Source organism: Microtus ochrogaster, linkage group LG10 (assembly GCF_000317375.1).
Source record: "Microtus ochrogaster isolate Prairie Vole_2 linkage group LG10, MicOch1.0, whole genome shotgun sequence".
Taxonomy (NCBI): Eukaryota; Metazoa; Chordata; class Mammalia; order Rodentia; family Cricetidae; genus Microtus; species Microtus ochrogaster.
Genome location: NC_022035.1, coordinates 4,928,863 through 4,948,859, shown reverse-complemented (window position 1 = coordinate 4,948,859; position 19,997 = coordinate 4,928,863). Strand labels below are relative to the sequence as shown.

The 19,997-nt window shown below is 47.7% G+C and overlaps 1 protein-coding gene across 4 annotated transcripts in view; it reads left to right on the top strand.

Annotated features, from left to right (window-relative positions):
* Ica1 (islet cell autoantigen 1) overlaps positions 1-16,409 on the top strand; it is a 144,828-nt gene extending 128,419 nt beyond the window's left edge. For all 4 annotated transcript variants that reach the window (XM_026787529.1, XM_026787527.1, XM_026787528.1 and 1 more), the window contains exons 13-14: positions 1,964-2,233; positions 16,144-16,409. In XM_026787529.1, the coding sequence (XP_026643330.1) occupies positions 1,964-2,233; positions 16,144-16,265 (392 nt within the window). In that variant the 3' untranslated portion in view covers positions 16,266-16,409. The remainder of the gene's footprint in view (positions 1-1,963; positions 2,234-16,143) is intronic.
* Positions 16,410-19,997: the final 3,588 nt, after the last annotated feature.

Genomic DNA, 19,997 nt, shown 5'->3' with positions numbered 1-19,997 from the left:
TGTAGTGGGTGACCAAGATCACAGAGGGACAGTGCGCTTCTCAGGGAAAAACACCTGAAGGAAAGGGAAGAGAAGCTATGCTTATGATCCGTTGTTCTGTGTGTACTGGGATCTTAGCCATCCCAGCCACCACAGTGACGCCTCCCCGGTTCATACTGAAACGACTGTCCAAGGAAAGCGCATTGCTAACTCACTCAAGGTCCAACCGAACAGGTCTCATTTATGTGGGCTTGACTCAGTAATCATATGACTTCAACCAGGCCAGAAGGAAACCAGGAGAAATGGTTTGGGTACTCCGATGTCAGCAGAAAATAGGAGGTACAGAGATTTGAAAAGTAACCACAGGTTAAGACGGGGAGTCTGGGAGAAACTGAAAGAGAGAATTCGTAAAGTAAAGGCTCATGTTGAGGGACACACCTGATACACTGTGGGTGCTGTTCCCCAGCGTCTTCCTGTATGGCAGCGGCCTGCAGGTGAGCAGCCTGCCTTACCTCCCTGCCCAGCCTGCTGGCCCTGCTGTGCAGGGAAGCCTCTTCACAGAACCAAATTGCCGCTTTTCTCATAGTACGCCTACAGGCTATGTCTGGCTGCAAATGTCTTTGATAACATAAACAATAAAAATGCTTAAATTAGGCACTTGTCTGATTAAAGTGATGTTTTGCCACTATTTTAAACCACAGTGATAGGAGTTACTAGATTTTTTTTCCCCTTTCTTGATTTATAGCCAGTTTGCTGAGTTCATAAAAAAAAAATCCCCTAAATCTCTAGATCTTTATGTTACATGTGGGTGAAAACAGATCCAGCAGAAGAACAGAGAGAAGCTTTATTTAAAACAACAACCTTAGAATCATCATAGCTGTGAATATATTTGAGGAAAACCTGATAATTTTATTTATCCTGATCATCAGAATTTCAGTGTTGCTCAGAAAAACATAGAAAGCATGATATAATAAAAAATGGTTTCAGTTTGCAAGTGGCAATGAGATTCCACAAACAAAGCAACACTTGATACACCCCCTCAGCCCCCAGTCTTAAAACAGGTAGAAAACCTCAATGACAGAGCTCGCCATGGGATTTCTGAGAGTCGTGTCCACTCTCCTTGTAAGTACTGGGCGGTGTCTGGTCAGTGCTCAGATGTGCGAATGGGCGCCTCTGCAGTCATCCGGGCTGATGACTTCAGTGTAGTATTCCAGTTTCCTGACATTGCACGCCGGCTCTCGGGCCTGGCGAAGGTCTGCTGACGGTGGCTACTTCCCCTCAGGACGAGGGCTCCCTGCCAGCTGTCAGCGCTTCTGTCTGCGGCCTGTCACTCTCTGCTTGCTACTCTGAGGCACACCAGATCCACCTTCCCTCTGCTTCTTGCAGCTGTTGTTGCAGAGACGTCTGTCTTGGTTGTTGTTGCATCCCCTGACATGCTCCCCTGGGCCAGGGCGTGGTGAGGTTTCTCCCCAGCTTGGGTGGCAAGACAGGCTGCCGCATGGTTTGTTGGCTGCTCCAGCCCAGGCAGCGTGGATTGAGGGCTTGTGTGGGAAGAGTTGGGAAACCTTACAAACAAGGAACTAAGATCACCAACAGCTTTCAGCCCTGGATTCGTTTCAGACCTGGGGAATGTTTTGTCAAATCTGCTTTTATGTTAAGGGAAAACCCAAACCCTAGATGGGTGTGTGTGTGTGTGTGTGTGTGTGTGTGTGTGTGTGTGTGTGTGTGTGTGGTAGAGCATGTTTCAGTGTAATGCTCAAAAGCAGGATTTGCTTTGGATGAAGCGGCACAAGGAAATATAGAATTCAAAATTTATTTTGACCTCCGTTTAACCAAGCGTGTCATGGGATACATACATCTCTGTTGTGATTACTTTTGCTTAGATCCAGCCGTCATTCAGTTTGTCCCAGTTGGGCCCCATGACAGCTCTTCCTGATGCTCGAGCTCAGAGGTCATGTGTTTTGTGCTCTTTTGCCTCCACCAGCTTGCCTGGGTCCCATGGCAGAGACCCCAGAACCCGAAGGTGGGGATAAGGATGACCTCCTGCTGTTGAATGAAATCTTCAGCGCTTCCAGCCTGGATGAAGGAGAGTTCAGCAGAGAGTGGGCTGCCGTGTTTGGAGATGACCGGCTGAAGGAACCAGCCCCCGTGGGGGCCCAGGGAGAGCCAGACCCCAAGCCCCAGATCAGTTCTGGATTCCTTCCTTCGCAGCTTTTAGACCAAAACATGAAAGATCTACAAGCCTCTCTCCAAGGTAGGTTCCGCAGTGACTAGAAACTCGATTTCGCTTCTTCATCCTTTCCCACCCTTGATACAGAAGTTTATTTGTTCTTTGAGTATGCTTTCTGTATTTTTACTTTATAACCAGTATCTTTTAATTTTATTATTAGTGGTAGTATTTTTTATAATTTTTTTATATCAAGTGACTTTTTAGCTGAAATCTCCAAATCATACCTCAACTTTAAGGTGTAGTGTCAGGCTCAAGACCAATTGTTTCTCATAATTTTTCCTTAGGAAAGTTACGGGAGGTCCTCACCCTTATTTTCTCTCTTGGATTTAAGGAAGTTTGTGACGTGCACAAGAGGATCTTGCCATTGCAGTTAAAACCCTATGGCCTAGGCATCCCTGACTGCCCACGCCTGCATCTCCCATATACCCATGAGATGTGCCGCCTAGATCCCTGTAAACATGCCCTCTCTTTAGGTACATTTCACTGGGCCTTTTAACTGTCTCCTCTTCTATATCATGTTCTCTCTACACCTTGACCTGTCCCTGCCTCGTGTATGCGCCGACTCAGCAGTTCCTGTTCTGACTCTAGCACGCCAAGTAAACCCCATCGCCGCCTCAGAGCAGAGTTTCCACCCTGAGCGAACATGCTCTCTCCTCAGAAGGGTTCAGGGCGCACTGGGGCTTCAGCGTCAGGCCACATGCTGGTTGAGCATCGCTGGTGTGCCCCCCCCCCACAGCGATTCAGAGTGCGATAACAAAGCTCATTGGTGAAGTCTGAATTCCAAAAACTTGTCTCGAGAAGGAAACCATTTTCTTCTCTCGCGAATTTTTTTCTTCCTCTCGCGTTGCCTCCGTCACGAAAATAGAAACTACTCCTATTAAGAAATGTTCAAATTCGTTTGGTTTTTCTATGAACTTAAGCTGTCTCCCTAATAAACATGTTTATCTGGCACTTACAGTGGAGTACAAATGGCGGAGTGGGGATGATTAAGTAATTATGGGCTATTACAAGCGCTGGTCTTGGGAAATGAGATCATTCATACATACAGGAGCTGGTGGGCAAGACAGAGAAAGTCTTCCTTTTCTCCGAGCTACCTCTCCTCTTCTATCTTCCCTGGGAATCCTGCTCCGCGGCTGTCTCAGATGGTCGTGCCATGGAGTTGGAGGCGGCCTGGAGAGCAGATGCAGGAAGTGTAGTCTGCTCGCTGAGTTTCGTCTCTGGTTTCACCTCTCCTTCACTGGGTGAAGCCAGCAAGTCTGCCAGCTCTCTTGACGTTTACCCTAACCCTCCTGACAGGCCCTGGAGACTCCAGAGGCCAGATTCTCAGCCCACCTCTGTGAGGTTCTGTCCTCCCTCTGGCCCAGTTGCCCAGTGATCCTTAGAAGGCCCCCAGTGCGGAGACTCTGAAGCCCTGCTGCCACAGGAGCAGGTGGCTAACAGTCACTGCAAGAGTGTGAAAGCAGAGCTCCAAAGCCTCTTCCTGGACAATGTGTGAAAAGCTCGGGTCAGACACAACCCAAGAGCTGTAACAGGGGGGTGACTGTGGGCTTTGCACTTACTTCAGCCCGAGAGAAGGCACCAAACCACTTGTGGGGCAAAGGAGGGAGGTGTCCAACAGCAAGCAAGAGATGCAAGGTGTGAGCTGGGAAGAGAAAGGGGCTCCACTCGAGGAAGCCGTTCATTTCCCAGGCAGTCTTGAGGTTGCATCCTAAGGCCTTAGCAAGCATCTGTGAATGGCAGGCAAAACTCTCTGCCTTCCTGGAATTCACTTTCTAATGGGGAGAAAGTAGGGAATGATAAACAACGAGAAAGCCAACACAGTAGGTAAGAGAGGACTCAGCGGTAGACAGAGGAAAATGAAGCTCGGGAGAGCCAGTACTGTGGGTTGGCAGGGAAGCTACTCGGAGTCTTGCTGGGAAGGTAGGAGCCGAACAAGACTGAATGGGATGAGAGTTAGCTACCTGGGCAGATGACCGTTGTTGACCCCATAAGGTAAGAATATACATAGCATGCCACGGTCTACCGGAAGAACCTTTCTTGGAGGTAAGAATATACATAGCATGCCACGGTCTACCGGAAGAACCTTTCTTGGAGCTGACTGGATGAGAGTGAGAGGCACTAAGGTGGGGAGAAGGGCTCCAGGGTAAAGGACAAGACAGCATTATAAGATGGGCCATATATGGCAAGAGAAGCTAGCCTTCATGGGGCGTGCACACACTGGGTAAATCTCTGGCCGCCATGTTGAAGACCAGCAGGGCTTCTTTAGCCGCCGTCTTTGTTATTTAATTCAGCATCATTTTGGTTGTTAGAGTCTCCTCTCCTCCTGTGGACTTCTAGCCAGCCTAATGTCAAAGTTATCTGGTGACTATAAAGTTGCCTTTGCTTTATAAATGGGTACCAGCAGAATGCCAAGAGGATTCAGTACATCAAATGTAAATGTCTACATGGTTTAAAAGAAGAATATAGCCCATTCATTGTCCAGCACAGCTCCGTAATCTCAATGGGAGCAGCTTTCATGCTACCCCAATGCTGCCCTGATTCAGGGAACTTTCCAGGTGCATCTGGTATAGACACAGGCAGGCTGCTTGCAGTGGCCGAGCACTTGGAAGGCTTCTGTCAGGATTCCAGAATCTCATCCCCCAAATAAGAAAGGATGAATGTTAACCTGGTATTTTCTTTTCATTGCATTCGTGGGTGAATGGAGAGTCTATCTAATGTGTATGAATAGTTGTTTGTAAATAGGAGCTTAGTGATGACTATTAAACCCTGGCCACATCATGTTCAAATGGATTCCTCCAGTTAACCAGATCATGTCAAAACCTAAGTTCAGTAACAACTGAAATAATTAGGCCACTAAATTAAGCGTAGGGAGGCGGGGCATGTTGTCATGTTGGCTCAGCGGCACGATGTGGAGGGAATTGAGACCAGCTTTGTTTTGTGGTTGCCCTTTTCTTCCTCACACTGTAGGGGTGGCAACTCTCTCTACAGCTCTCTAGGTTATTACTTCAGATTTAAGTAGGTGAGGTGTCGGTCTAGGCTTCTTATCCCAGCAGCACCTTATCTGTGGGTTAGCTCCCATCTCTGAGAGGCTAAGGTGTAAAATTGAGTAATTCTGCAAATCTACCAGCCACAGAGAGTAAGATAACATCAGCCTGTGCTCAAGACAGCATACGCTGGGTGCCAAAGCACTGTGCTCTCTTGTTACCTGTGCCAACTTATCCAATTAACCTGCTGCTTCCTAGGTAACCGGTCTCACCATATACACTACAGAGATCAGAATACCAAGGAAAGAAGCAGTTTGTTGACTCTGTAGTGAGGAGCGGCAGCGGGCTGCTTCCCGCCACCTGGCTAGCTTTACTAGAAATAATTACACAGAAATTGTATTCTTTTGAACACTGCTTGGCCCATTAGTTCCAGCCTCTTATTGGCTAGCTCTTACATATTGATCTAACCCATTTCTAATATTCTGTGTAGCATCACGAGCTGGCTTACCAGGAAAGATCTTAACCTGTGTCTGTCTGGAATGGGAGAATCATGGCGACTGCCTGAATCAGCTTCTTTCTCCCAGCATTCTGTTCTGTTTATTCCACCCACCTAAGGGTTGGCCTATCAAATGGGCCAAGGCAGTTTCTTTATTAACCAATGACCTTCCTCCATCAGGCCCAAGGTCACTCTTAGGGTAAAGGCAGACAGACATTGAACCTGGGCACTCTGACTAAGGAGATGAGCCCATGCCTGCCACAAGGACTTCTGGGTCCTCTCGGTGTGATGTCTGACAGCATTGGAAGTTTTCTCCAGACCCTTCAGGCATCTGCTCGCTGTCTCATGAGCAGGGCTTATAGTAATCAGCCTGCCTATGGGTTTCCTGGCTTCAGAGAGGAATCAGGATACCAGGACACCAGGGCAGACAGCAGGATAAATGGAGTTATAGAGAGACAGGGTCGTTACCCAACAAAAATTAAATGGCTGTCCAGAGTAGAATAATTGAAATTGAGCAGTCATAGGCGTCTTTATGGATAATGTTTGGCCACGTCTGTGCTTTGTTTGACCGTTGTCCTGGCTCTCTGAAAGGACTGAGACACCTGTAGGGTCAGGTCAGAGGACAGAGTAGAGGGCTCTGCACGTCTCAGTCATTAGGGATTCCCATGCTTTCATTCTTTATCTTCCTCTGGTGTAGGAGCTGTTTGTTCGTTCCCGGCAGCCCAGACTCCCGAAATAATCACACAGAAACTATATTATTTATAATACTGTTTGGCCAATAGCTTAAGTGTATTGCTAGCGAGCCCTTAATCTAGGATCAACCCATTTTCTTTATTTTATATTTCACCACAAGGCTTGTGGCTACCAGTAAGGTTCCAGTTGGCAGCTTGTGGCTCCATGGCATCTCCTGACTCCACCTCCTTTCTCTCAGCATTCAGTTTAGTCCCTCCCCCTCCCCCCGACCTCTATTCTGCCTTGTCAGACCCAAGTCAGATCCTTTATTAACTAGTGTTATTCACAGCATACAAAGGGGAATCCCACATCGCTCTTCCTCCTTTTCTTCCTCCTCTCTCCCTTCCTCTCTTCAGTCCTTCACCTTCTAGAATGGTTTCTGCCTGCCTTCCTTCTGGCCTCTCCTCATTCTGTCCTGCAGCCCTCCAGGGGACTAGAAAGGAAGAAAATAAGTGTGCCTCCCTCCCTCCTGCTTTGCCCAAGTTGTAGGAGTTCACAGCCAAAGTTACATGTCTGATCAGGTCATTCTAGAATGTTAAAGAATCGACCTTTAGCTAAGATTCCTGTGTTTCTGGAAATGTGGCCTGAGAGGGGTAGCCTCGCCTGTTTTCTGTTGCTGTGATAACAGTCACAATGAAAAGCAACTTGTAGTTGAAAGGGTGTGTTTCATTTTACAGTTCCGCTTCATAGTTCATTAGTGAGGAAAGTCATGGCAGAAACTCAAACAGGAACCCAGAGGCAGAACCAGGAGGGAAGAGTGCTTACTGGCTTGTTCTCTGTGGCTCATTCAACTTTGGTTCTTTCTTTCTTTATCTCTCTCTCTCTCTCTCTCTCTCTCTCTCTCTCTCTCTCTGCCTGTCTTTCTAATTTAATTTATTTTACATTCCGACCCCATTCCCCATGTTCCGCTCCCTTTTCTCCTCCCATTCTGCCTCCTCCTCCTCCTCAATCCACTTCTCTGCTGTTTCTGTCCAGAACGGGGCAGGCCTCCCATGGGTATCAACAAAGTATGGCATATCAAGTTGCAGTAAGACTAAGCCCCTCCCCCAGCTTGTACTAAGACTGGACAAGGCAACTTGGTATGAGGAATAGGCTCCCAAGGGCCAGCCAAAGCCTTAGGGACAGCCCCTGCTCTCACTGTTAGGAGCCCCACAAGTGGACAACACAGCCTGCCCTCTTTCCTTTTGTAAAGAAAAGTTTTTTTACATATCAATCCCAGTTCCTGTTCCCTCCCCTCCTCCCAATCTCCCACCTTCCCCTCCCCCAGCCCACTCCCATCCATTCCCATGGGGAATCAATGAAGTCTGGCACATCACTTGAGGCAGGGCCAAGGCCTTCCCAGCCTAGCGAATGGAGTCCAAAAAGCCAGTTCATGCACTGGGGATAAATCCTGGCTCCACAGCCACTGGCCCCACAAACTGCCCAAGCCACACAACTATCACACCCATTCAGAGGGCCTACCTAGTTTGGTCCTATGCAGGTTCCCCAGCTGTCAGTCCAGAGTCCCATTAGCTTGGGTCAGCTGTTTCTGTGAGTTTCCCCATCATGGTCTCGACCTTCTTGCTCATATTATCGCTCCTCCCTCTCTACCACTGGACTCCAGGAGTTTGGCCCAGTGCTCCGCTGTGGATCTCTACATCTGCTTCCATCAGTTACTGGATGAAGGGTCTATGTGACAATTAAGGTAGCCATCAATCTGCTTACATGGGAAGGGAAGTTCAGGCACACTCTCCACTCTTGCTTAGAATCTTGGCTAGAGTCATCCCTTGTGGATTCCTGGGAGTTTCTCTGGTGCCAGGTTTCTCACGAACCCTATAATGGCTCCCTCTATCAATATACTCTTTCCTTGCTCTCCCTCTCTGCCCATCCCCCAACTCAACCTTCCCGAGACCTTACGTTCTCACCTCGCTCCTCTCCTCTTCCCCACTCCCCTTTCACCCTCCACCCTCTTCCCCATACTCCCTATTTAGTCAGGTGATCTCCCAGGGAGATCCATATAGGAGAGCTCTTAGGGTTCTCCGAATTTCCTGGCTTCTCTAGGGTTGTGGACTGTAGGCCGGTTATCTTTTGCTTTATGTCTAATATCCACTTATGAGTGTTTGTCTTTTGGGGTCTGGGTTACCTCACTCAGGATGTTTTTTTTCTAGTTCCATCTATTTGTCTGCAAATTTCAAGATGTCATTGTTTGGTTTTGGTTTTTTTGTTGTTGTTGTTTTGTTTTTTTGTTTTGTTTTGTTTTGTTTTTACCTCTGAGTAGTATTCCACTGTGTAAATATACCACATTTTCTTTATCCATTCTTCAGTTGAATGGGGCATCTAGGTTGTTTCCACATTCTAGCTGGTATAAATAATGCTGCTATGAACATAGTTGTGCAAATGTCCTTGTGGTATGAGTGTGCATCTTTTGGGTATATTCCCGAGAGTGGTATTGCTGGGTCTTGAAGTAGATTGATTCCCAGTTTTCTGAGAAACCACCATACTGATTTCCAGAATGGCTCAGCCTGTTTTCTTATAAAGCTCAGGACCATCTGCCTCAGAGCGGCACCACACAGAGTAGGCTGGTCCCTCCCTTATCAGCCATTCATTAAGAAAATATTCCCATAAGCATGCCCACTGGTCACTCACAGGGTGGCCGGTCCTCAGCTAAGCATCCCTCTTCCTAGGTGACTTGAGTTTGTATTAAGTTGAAAAAAAGATTAAACAGCACTTGTGGCCAGGCCTTCCTGAACCCATGAAGTGATGAGAAAATTATGCCTTCCTGGGACTTCTAAATACGAGTAGGCAATCCAGCCAGAGAGCACATACCAAGCAGACACTAAGGAAGCTTTGGAAGGCTGCTTATTGCAGAAGTAGATGCCGGTTCAGGAAAGAGTACTAGCTTCTCAGCATCAATGCTCCGGCAGATCTTCTAGCTCTGGATGGTGCAAACAGAGTTAGAGCTCTTCTTCCAGTCGCAATCACGGAGCCTTGGCATCTGCCGGGTAGTCCTCATGGTGCCCAGTTTTCAGATGCTGCTACCATCTGGGTACACTTTAGGCTTGGGTTATCGAAAATAAACCTCAGAATGAGCTCATCTCTTTCCCCTCCTGAGTTAGCCTGGTGCCAGGTAACTAACATTTCCAGGACTCGATGGAAAAATATCAAGGGAAAGAGAGCCAGGTGTATTTATGGCAGGAACACAGTGGGCACTATGCTTGGGCCCATGGGATTGTTAATTCCGTCAGGGCAGCAGAACTTTCTAGGCCTGCTGAGCAGCAGCTATGGGCAGGGCTTGGAGAGCTGCAGGATTCAAAGGCCTCTGGTGCTATATAGAAGGAACCTTCGAGACTGACTCTTCCACCCACTCTGTAGATGAGGAAATCCAGGAGCCTCAAAAGGTCATGTGCCTTGCCAAGTTCTTGCGCTTTCCGCCACTGTAGTGAGGGCTAAATTCTCAGCTTGGTTTACAAGGCCCTTTAGTATCTAGCCCCAGTTTCATGACTGCCCACAACTCCCACACCTTCATGTAGCATGACTCAATGACATAACTGTGCCAAAGAACCAGGTTTTTTTTTTCAGACGGTGGTGTTGAGATACAGACCAAACTGTCCTGGAACTCACTAGGTAGCCATGGCTAGCCTGGAACTTTTAGTAATCCTCCTGCCTCGGCCGCTCAAGTGCTGGGATTACAGACATGCGCCCCCATACGACGAACCGTATTTTCTATCCATCCTTGGAACTCCAGTCATACTGAGCTGTAGTGTACCAACAGGCTTGATACGCGCTCTCCTGGAGCATGCTATCCACACCTACACACGCATAGTGCTATACTTGGCTAACTTCCCCAAAGCCTGTCTGTGTCAGTTCATCCCCACCCCGGCAGTCTGCACTAGCTGTTTCTACTCTTCACTCCCATTACACCCTGTACTTAAATCACCCTCTTACCTCACCTTCTGGGAAAACTGATTTCATGCGTCTCTTCCTCAGGTTGTCATAGAAACAGGATTCACAATTGTGCTACTTACCACATTTTCAGTGCCTAGAATTCAGTGGATGTTTAAAAGATACTTGGAGCCGGGCATTGGTGGTGCACACCTTTAATCCCAGCACTGGGAGGCAGAAGTAGGCGGATCTCTGTGAGTTTGAGGCCAGCGTGGTCTACGAGAGCTAGTTTCCAGATCAGGCTCCAAAACAACCCAGAGAAACCCTGTCTTGAAAAACAAACAAACAAAAATGATACTTGGAAGGATGGATGGGCGCATGTGTGGGTGAGTGGGATGGATGGATGGACGGACGCGCGGACGGACGGCTGGATGGATGGATGGCCAGCAGTAAGAGTGAGAACAACTGGCAAAAGACATGACGCTAGGTGAAAAGGTGACAAACCTACGATGTGAACTCCTTCAGACGACACTTTAGTGATTACTTGTATGTGCTGAGCTATACAAAAACCCGAATGCAGCATCGCTTACTCTCTCTAGCTTTGCCGTTACTTAGCTTCACCCACAAGACCCCAGTCCACTTGTGCTGAAGCTGAGCGAGACTGCAGGTGTGCCATGTACCTGAAGGGGTCATGGCTGCCCTTGTGCTGCGCCTACTTTGTCCTTCATAGCCACCCCCAGGCTGAGATAGCAGCAGCCCTGCCAGAGCCTTTCACCGTAAGTGGTGAGGCACATTCACAGCAAAGTGTTCTCTGGTCCATGTGTTCTGGCTCTGCTGGCTGCCCTTGCTGGGCAGTGTTAGTTCTGGCTCATTGGTATTTTCCCATGTGTAAGCAAAGGGAGCAGGGCAGCTCTAGCGAGTTTTGATGTGTGTTTCTGCAAATGGGTAGCACATGGACATATCAAAGGAGCCCAGAGCTGGAAGAGTGTTTGTTCCTGAGCTTGGGGCTCCCTCCTGTCTCCACCCTTTGCTACCCCTCTATTAAAAGAATTCCTCCTGACGTAGGGAGACATCTTTCCAGCCACACCTATATGCTAATGCCTCTGCCAACTATCCCTGACTAGGGAACAGCTGATGGCAATTCCTGGAATATTAGCAACACTAAGGTCTCTCGCCACAGCCGTTTTCCTGACAGAAGCCAAGACATGTGAAACCTGGTTGTTGTTCCAGCCATGATCATCCTCCTAGCATCCCTTCCCTAAATAATTTCCAGGGCCATACAAAGGAGGCTGGAATTGCCTTAGGGATCAGTTCAATAACTGCTATCACATCAGTGCCATTTTATCTGACCCTCCCCATCCACATATTCAAGCTGCTACATGGCTATGTATGCTAGACAGGCACGTGTGTGACTCTATATACTGGCTGCTAATTGTGCATACCAGAGGGAGGAGCCATGACGTCTCTATGTCTTTTAAATTGCTGAGGAACACTATCCCACCATCTAGGCCCCCAAAGAGGAGATCACTTCAAGTTCTCCCTCCCACATGTATGTCTTCTGCGGTAAGGAAGCCTCTCCTTATGGATTCTCAACGTTGCTTGTGTAGCTTATAACTGTAGCTGAGCAATAAATACCCAATAGCACCTTGTCACAGAGGGATCAGCTGGATGACATTTGTAGGCTGGGGTATAGTTCAGGGGTAGAGCATTTGCCTAGCATATACAGTGCCCTGAATGTGATCCCCAGCACCCCACCAAAAAAAAAAATACATTTTTTTACTTTATAAAGAAATCTTGCATCATCATCATCCCCTTACGTGGTATGCTCAAAAACACAATTTTGGGTGCTGACAAGATGGGGGGACTGTTACCAAGTTAGAGCTGACCCCTCAGCCTTTCCTGTAACTGATGCTACCAGGCACACATTTGCCCCCACAACTTTCCCTTTCTGCATTGACTGCTTCTATGTGCTTTGGGTCTAGAAGGAAAATGGTTAAGGACCAATTTTCTAGGAACTGGGCAGGTTTTGTTATTCCTGGATCACACCAAATGCTGGTCATTTAAAATTGCTTTATTGGAGTATAATTTACATGCCATAAAATTCACTAGCTGTAAGGGAACAGGTCAAGGATTTCTCGTAAATTCATATAGTGAAGTTGGAATCCCAGCAGCCCAGCAGGCTCCTAAGACACCAGAATCTCCTGGTGGTTGCATATGAATCATGCTGACTGTATGCCTAAGTACTGTTTCAATGAATAGCAATTCTGTTTAAAAATCCTTTCTGTTTTTCATTGTTTTATACCAAAGAAATAGGCCATAGACCATCTGTTTCATGACTTGTCGGTCTTCATTATTAAGTCTGTGTATTGCCCATCTAAAATGAAGTACTTCCAGCTAGTGAGTATCAGAGACCATACGGGCTGCCAAGTACAAGGTTGCCATCTCTTAAGATATAACACACCAAAAGTGTGCTTCTTGCATTTAAAGGGGAACTCAAATACTTTGTCTTAATTAAGAGTTATATAGCCAAACCCCCACTGTGTGCCAGGCAGTGTCCGAAATGATACAGAAATGAATAATAAATGACCCAAGGCTTCAAGGGTTCATGATTCCTAAATGTGGCAAAAATACAAACTAATAAAACAGTATAATTCTATAATTGAGTCCACTGGAAAGAGTGGACATTATAATAGCAGAATAAATAAATGTTGTTCAATTCTGTGATTTCTGTAGCATATAAGGAGTGACATTCTTGTGCTAAAAACTGTATTCCCTGACCCATCTGAACTCTCCAATCCAAACACAGTCTCTCTTGAGGACTTTGGTGGAGACTATTATTCCTTACAAAGAAATCCGAAACACTGTACTCAAGACCATCTCTGTAAAAGGACAGAGTTTTAGGCACAATGATCCCCATAGTGATGCCCTGTTTGACAACTGACATTTCAACACGGGCTTAACAGGAAAACAGCTACCTGGTCTGTGTTACATATTTTGAAGTGTTCAGGAGGAAAGCTTTCATGCCTCTTTCAAGAGATAAGACCTTGAACACAAAGAACTAAAGCCAGGGTTCAAAGATTATACGGTAGATGTCTAAATTAAGGGTGAGTCCTGCTAGGATAGCCAGGACAAACAGTCAAGGTGGTGGGCAATGGGACTTGTTTCCCTAAAGCCAGAGTGCTGAAGGCCCCACCCATGCTCTGCAGGCACAGGGCACAAGGCTATGACAGAATGCTGAGTGACACAAGTCAGATGCCATTGTCGGGTATGACCTAAAGTTAGTGCTCACATAGGCTCTCCCTGCTCATCTATTTATTTAACTGTATTAACTCAACTTCCCAATGTACAGGAAATAGCTGCACATGACCCTCTGGGTAGAGACGTGTGGTTACTAGTTCTATTGCTATGTTTATTCAATGTTAAGCCTTCTCCACTTGTGACAGGAAACCATGGCTCTTGATTTTCTAACGGTTTTTGGTGTGGTTATGAAATCACCATTCTCGGCAAGAAAATGGGTATAAAACACAAAAGGCAAAACAGCACTCTGATACTAGCAGCTTCTTGGCTGCCTTTCAAAGTCCCCGTCTTCCTTACTTTCCCATGTATTTCAATTGGGTGTGACCCCATGCTTCTCTGGTTCCCTCAGATTTTTCCCCATCCTCTGCCTTCTTGCTGGAGGCATGGGTTAGAACCATGCATGTGCCCAGCAGCTGCTGAGGTGTTGTGACTCTTCCTGCCAGATCTAATGTCCTTTGGTTTTAAATATTAGGCTGGTCAGAGAGCAGAGACAGTCCTCATGCATGGTCATGGCCAGCACCAAAGACAAGCAATGCAAATGACAACAGCTCTGCACTGAAAGGTAACAGTCTTACCCCTCTGCCATGACAGCTCTCTTCTTCCCAGCAGCCCTATTGCTCTTCCTGTATTTCTTCACTAGCTTGCGTTTGCGCATCTAGACCTCAAGTGCCGGGCTGTGGGATGCAGAGTTATGCATGATGCTGGAAATGACATTCTGACTTTTTCCTGGCTCACTGTCCTCATTCCAATGAGCGTGCGTCCAATCTGTTTATCTCCGTGTGATCCTTGTGATGAGAAGCTCAAGACCAGTGTGGTTAGCTGACCTTAAAAATGCCATTGTTCACCACACAAGGATGAGAGTGAGGGTGCCCCAGAAAGGGCGGGGTTTACTGGCTGTCAAACGAGGTCCTTTCAAGCTTGTGAGATCTGTTTTCTTTTGGGACAGGCCACTGAAGTGAGCATCTGCTGGACAGATCTCATGTGCATTCACAGTTCTATCTCCTTTGGTTATCAGCCCCTTTCTCTTTGACCATAGAGGAAACGTCCGCCCCATTATCATCAGAAAGTGTTCCTATGGTGTTCTAATAATTTGCATCTGGTGTTGCTCCAAGCCGAGACCTGGGGATCTGAGGATTGCCTTAAAGTGCAATCACCTGCCTTAGCTTCTAACTGCAAGGCTGTGATCACTCTCTGCGGACCTTCTCAGACCTTTGCGAGAGGTTAGGAGGAAGGGGAAGTAAGTGTGTAGCGTATTTTCACTGGAGCTATCTTTATATCCTCTATCAGGAATTGAGATAAACTAATCTAACTACATCAGTCTTGTCCCATTCAGTATCCTCATCTGACCTCCAACATGATGACTTGAGATTCTCTCCAGTCCAGGGGTTGCCAGGGCTAACCACATAGAATGTGATTAAGGTTACCTGTAGCAACCACCTAATTCAGAGAACTATTCTGGCTACTAGGCTTGCCATTACTAGCTATTCCTATGCATCTCAAATCTTATGACATAATTAGGATATACAATCAATTCAGTCCTAACAAAGTCATGAACCTATTGGGTATTCTGATTAGAAACGGGGAGATGAACCTAAGGTATAAAGTTACTTCATTGAACTCTCTTAACAGTTCAGTCTCATTTTGAAGAATCAAAGATGGTTTGGGTGCCTCTAATCCCATCCTATGCCTTCACCCTCTGCAGCCAGGTGGCAAGCACATTGCCAGCTGCTCCCTGCTGGAAGGGCACCCTATTAGAGAGACATGTATTCATGCTTCTGACACCTCCACCTGTGGCCGGGGCGGAGAAGCATGGACTAAAAGGAGCCAGTGAAGTAGGTGCTCACATGGGATGATTTATGTGAGAGAGTCGCAGCCTGGTTTTAAATCGCTTGCATGAAACGCTCTTTTGAAAATTCTCTCCTCATCTGGAAGACACTTCGGCTGTCTGACCATGGTGTTTGGAAAGGTAGGGTGGCTGCTTTGGTGAAACGCCGTCCTAAAGGAGACAGCACAGCAGAGTGAGGGGCTCCAGTGGGGCCAGATGAAGGAATTTCAAGCCTGCCAAGGGAAGGGAAGGCACCTCAAGGGCCCTTTTGCCTTTGACAGGAAAAGGTGAAAGGGGCAATGGCCATAATGGCAGAGCGACTTGGCATGGGTACGACCTCCTCTGGGCCTGTGCCTTTGAAGGGTGAAAAGAGAAACAGCAGATTGTTCCTGACCCAAGGGACTTGAAGGGATCCCTCCAGCACACACCGGAAAGTACCTTGCTTCTTCAGCCATTCAGTGTGATTTCTGAAATAGCCATGCTGTTTCCTGGTTGAGGCAGAAAGACGTGTGTGTGGGGGGTTTAAGCAGCTCTGTGAACTGAAGCAGGAGGCATGGCTACAGGTGATGCTTAGTGAATTTAGGGAGAACACAGCACCCTCCTTCTTCATGAACCCTCAAGAGAGTCAGCCAGTCAGGGGACATGGAATTCCTGAACGGTCATGGGATGCCTGAGCCCAGCATGGCAGAGGTGGTCCTCGAGAAGGTGGTTTTATTCACGCTTCTTCTTCTTTCCTCAGAGCCTGCCAAGGCTTCCTCGGACCTGACTGCCTGGTTCAGCCTCTTTGCTGACCTCGACCCCTTATCAAATCCTGATGCTGTTGGGAAAACCGATAAAGAACACGAATTGCTCAATGCATGAGTATGAGTATGCAGCCTTTGCCTGGGAGCCTTCGGCCGCTCAGCAGCACCTGCTCCAGGGCTTGCGGACGTCTCAGTATGCTGTTTTAATATTTACGTGCCATTTTAATAAAACGAGAGGGTCAAGGCCCCGTTTCTATCCGCATAGTGATTTCCTCTTACTTGGTGTGTTGGTTCTCCGTGTGCATTGCACAACAGAGGCGTCACAGGGGCAGTTAGCAGGCCACTCCTTGCTCTTGCAGACACCCCACCAGACCATTGCTGCGTCAGTACACCATGGTGAAATCCCAATCTAAGTCCCACACCTAACTGTGGGCTAACATAATATGTCCTCGGGGCCACCAGGAGGCTGACAAAGGTTTGCGCTGGCTTGTGCCCTACCACCCTCAGAAGGGGCTTCAGGAAGAAACTTTCATCCCGCCACACTACCTTCCACTGACCTCTGGGTGAAGATCAGGACAAGCAAACACACACACACGGTCTCGACTGTGGCCACATGCGTCCTTCCGCTGTGTGGACCTTTCTGTGCCGCCTGTTTGCACATCCTAATGTCTCCATCTTCGTAGCTGAACTTGAAAACAGGTATCCCAGGAGCCTCTTGTAGAATTTGTCAATAGAAAAATGCAAACACTAAACAGAAAACATCATTCGACACACCAAGTCAAAGTTGTGGATTCTGTGTGGAGACCAGTTGTGCTAAGAGAGACACTGTGGATGGTGGGCTAGAGGGGGCAGATGGGGCCCACAGGCAATTCTGAAGCCATTGAATAGACCCCCGTGCATCCCCAAATATGGCGACCAGGTTCCAAGGGCTGCATGGGATTTCTGTAGGATCAGAAAACGGTGGTAAGAACAGATTTACATGTGGGCACACAAACAGCTCAGATACTCTATCGGTATCACAGATCCTAGAGTTGGCACAGGTTGCCTGCCAAGTCAGGTCCCACACATTCCCTCAAGTTGATGTACACCATGGCAATGCACTTAAGATCCTCTGTGAGAGGCAGAAGGAGCAGCGGCCCAGCAGAAGGTCCTCTGTGCTAGGCCAGGCCAGTGGCCTCTCCTGGGCCCTGTTGCCCAGTTCAGAAAAGGCTTTCTGGACCATCTTCAGAAACACAGGAGCACTTCATGGAAGGGCTTGCGGGCTCGACAAAGCACTCTGAGGGCTGGAGACACAGACTCTTAGAGGTGCCTTCTTGGGATGGGAACGGGAGTGGTCTGGGAGACAGCTGGGGCCTTGGCCCATGCAAGCTATCATTACTAGAATCTCCTGTAGCAGACTTCTCAGCTCTGCGTTAATGCACTTCCAAGTTGTCACGACACAGAATCAGAAGCCACACTTGAGAGTTCTCTAAACATAGGCACACTTGCCCTCCACCTCAGCCGCCATCTAGGGATGCTAGAACAACCCTGCTCAGTCCTGTCCAGTCATGCCAGGAGGGTGCCCTACCTACCTGGTCAGGTCTGTTAAGCACATGCTTCTGTCATTAGATGCTGCCACCCTAGACTCACCGTGGGAGCAACGTATTAATGATTGCCAACCAAGTTGTGCTGTGTGAGTGAGGACTAACGGTCCTGATTTCACCCTGGGCTACACCTGTTTGCAGCCGTGAAACACCCCAGACGTCCCAGTGAGGAGGTGACTCTGGAGGGCCTCTCTGACTCCATCCAGGCAGCGGGAGGGAGGTGGAGTTCTTCTGTTGTGAATAGATTACTTTAAACAGTAAAGACTATCTAAGACCATCAGTGACCGAAGGACAGGGGATCAAAGCAGTAGGCTAAGCTTCGCCACAAGGAAAAGGAAAGGGTTGCTCATGGGAGTATGTTCTCCCTGAATTTTCTTGATGTGTAAAGGAAAGAAAAGAAAAAGACTCGGTCTCCTTTTCCCCTCTGCAATCCACTTGGGCAGCCTCTTGATCCCTTTTGAGAGGCATGTTTTGATCCCACGCACACAAAGCCCCTCGACCACCTCTCCTGTTCAAGGAGAAGCACCTGCTGCTTGGTTTGCCCTGTCCGTGGTCTGTGCACTGCGACACTAACCCTGTCTCTGACATGAAGAAGACAAAGTGTATTTACCGGCTTTGCCAACGGTCTTGCTTCATCTCCATTTTGTCGTAGGCAGCTAGCCTGAGCTACACAGTGATAGTGGAGCCTGAGACAAAGATAGGAAGCCTCTTCCTCGGCCATTCTTTGGTTTTCCTGCCGTTCCCTTTCCCCCAGTGAAGAGATAAAGAATGTGCACGAGGAAGGAGGGGCCGGGAATGATTCTGTTTGTGCCAGCCTGCCTTCCCCAACTGGCACTGGCTCCAGATACGCGTTGAGGATTCATTCTCCTCAAAATGTAATTTTAGAAATGTCAAGTTGATTCTGAGTTCTGGGTGAGTGAGAAAAGCACCCGTCAGCCTCGGAATTAGAAATCGCTGATTTAGAAAGGGCGACACTTTTTTTCTTCGTTGCTGGAAGGTTTTCCCTGAGAAAGTGTGTTCTGCTCGAAGCCAGCGCCCCTGGGTATGAAGGGGAGGCAAGCCCATTGTACTTTAGTCAATTCTTAAAGCGGGTGTGGGGCCAGGGGCCGAGGGTCCTGAAGGTGCTCTGTGAGGCTGCCCAGGTACCAGATGACACCCACCAGGTCCCTCTTACCTTCTACAATGCTCCCCGCCCTGCAACTTCTGGAATCAGCTTGATTTCCCCTTTTAGGAGATGCTGCACCAAGACCCCACCCCAGAGCCCCTCTCTGGCAAGGACTCATGACTAAATACCAACACTGTTTGATTTTGCCAATATGTCAGAGCTGCACCCTGCTTTGTGATCAACTAGTGTCCCCCATAAAGGCCACCATGAATCCCTTGCTTCCCGATTTGACTGTAAGTAGCTTCCTGCTCCTTACGGGCACCCTCAGGACAGAGATGTAGGTAGGTCTCCAGCCTTGTTGGAGCACAGATTCCAGCTTGGAGGCAAATCCAAATAACTGACCGTGGCTGCCAAGAATTCTGCATCAGGAAGCCTTCTAGTAAATGAGCAATGTTTATAATGGGTGTGGGGGAACCAGCACCACCTCAGACCTTGCCGGATGGAGCTTTTAAAGTTAACTTTGTTTTTATCAAAAGGAACTAGTATTCTGGAACCTTCAGGGAGGGACGTGTGTGATAAGAACAACAAAGTGCAGAGCCTAGTCATTACCAAAACCCATTCCAACTCAAATTGACTTAAACATCAAACCTGTAAATCCAGCCTTCACAGAAGGTGGAGGCAGGAGGACCATGAATTCAAGGTCATCCTTGGCTAGGTGGTCAGTCTGACTACCCTAAACTAAAGGAGGTCCTGTCCCAATAAATTAATATTTTAAATATATGCCAGTAGGCATATTGCTCAGGTGAGTTTCAAGACTACAAACTTCAGACATAGTTGGATCTAAAGGTTCATATTTGAACTCTTTCTTTCTCTCAGCTCGGAACCCCCATTTCTTCAATCCTCCAGGAGACAAAATGGCCACCAGTTTCTCTAGTGGAAGTTTTGGAATATAGCATATGTGGGTCCTGTGTCCACTCTCGATTCACGGGGTCAAAGGGTGGAAAACAGGCTGTTTGATAGGCTCCCTCCAGGGAAATTGGAAATGTTATTCCTAGAAGAAGACAGAATGGAGGAAGCATAGACGAATGCACTGGAGATCTGCCCTGGTTTCCCTACTGAAATGACTTCTAGGAGACAGTTAACGCTGCTGGACCCTAGTAGC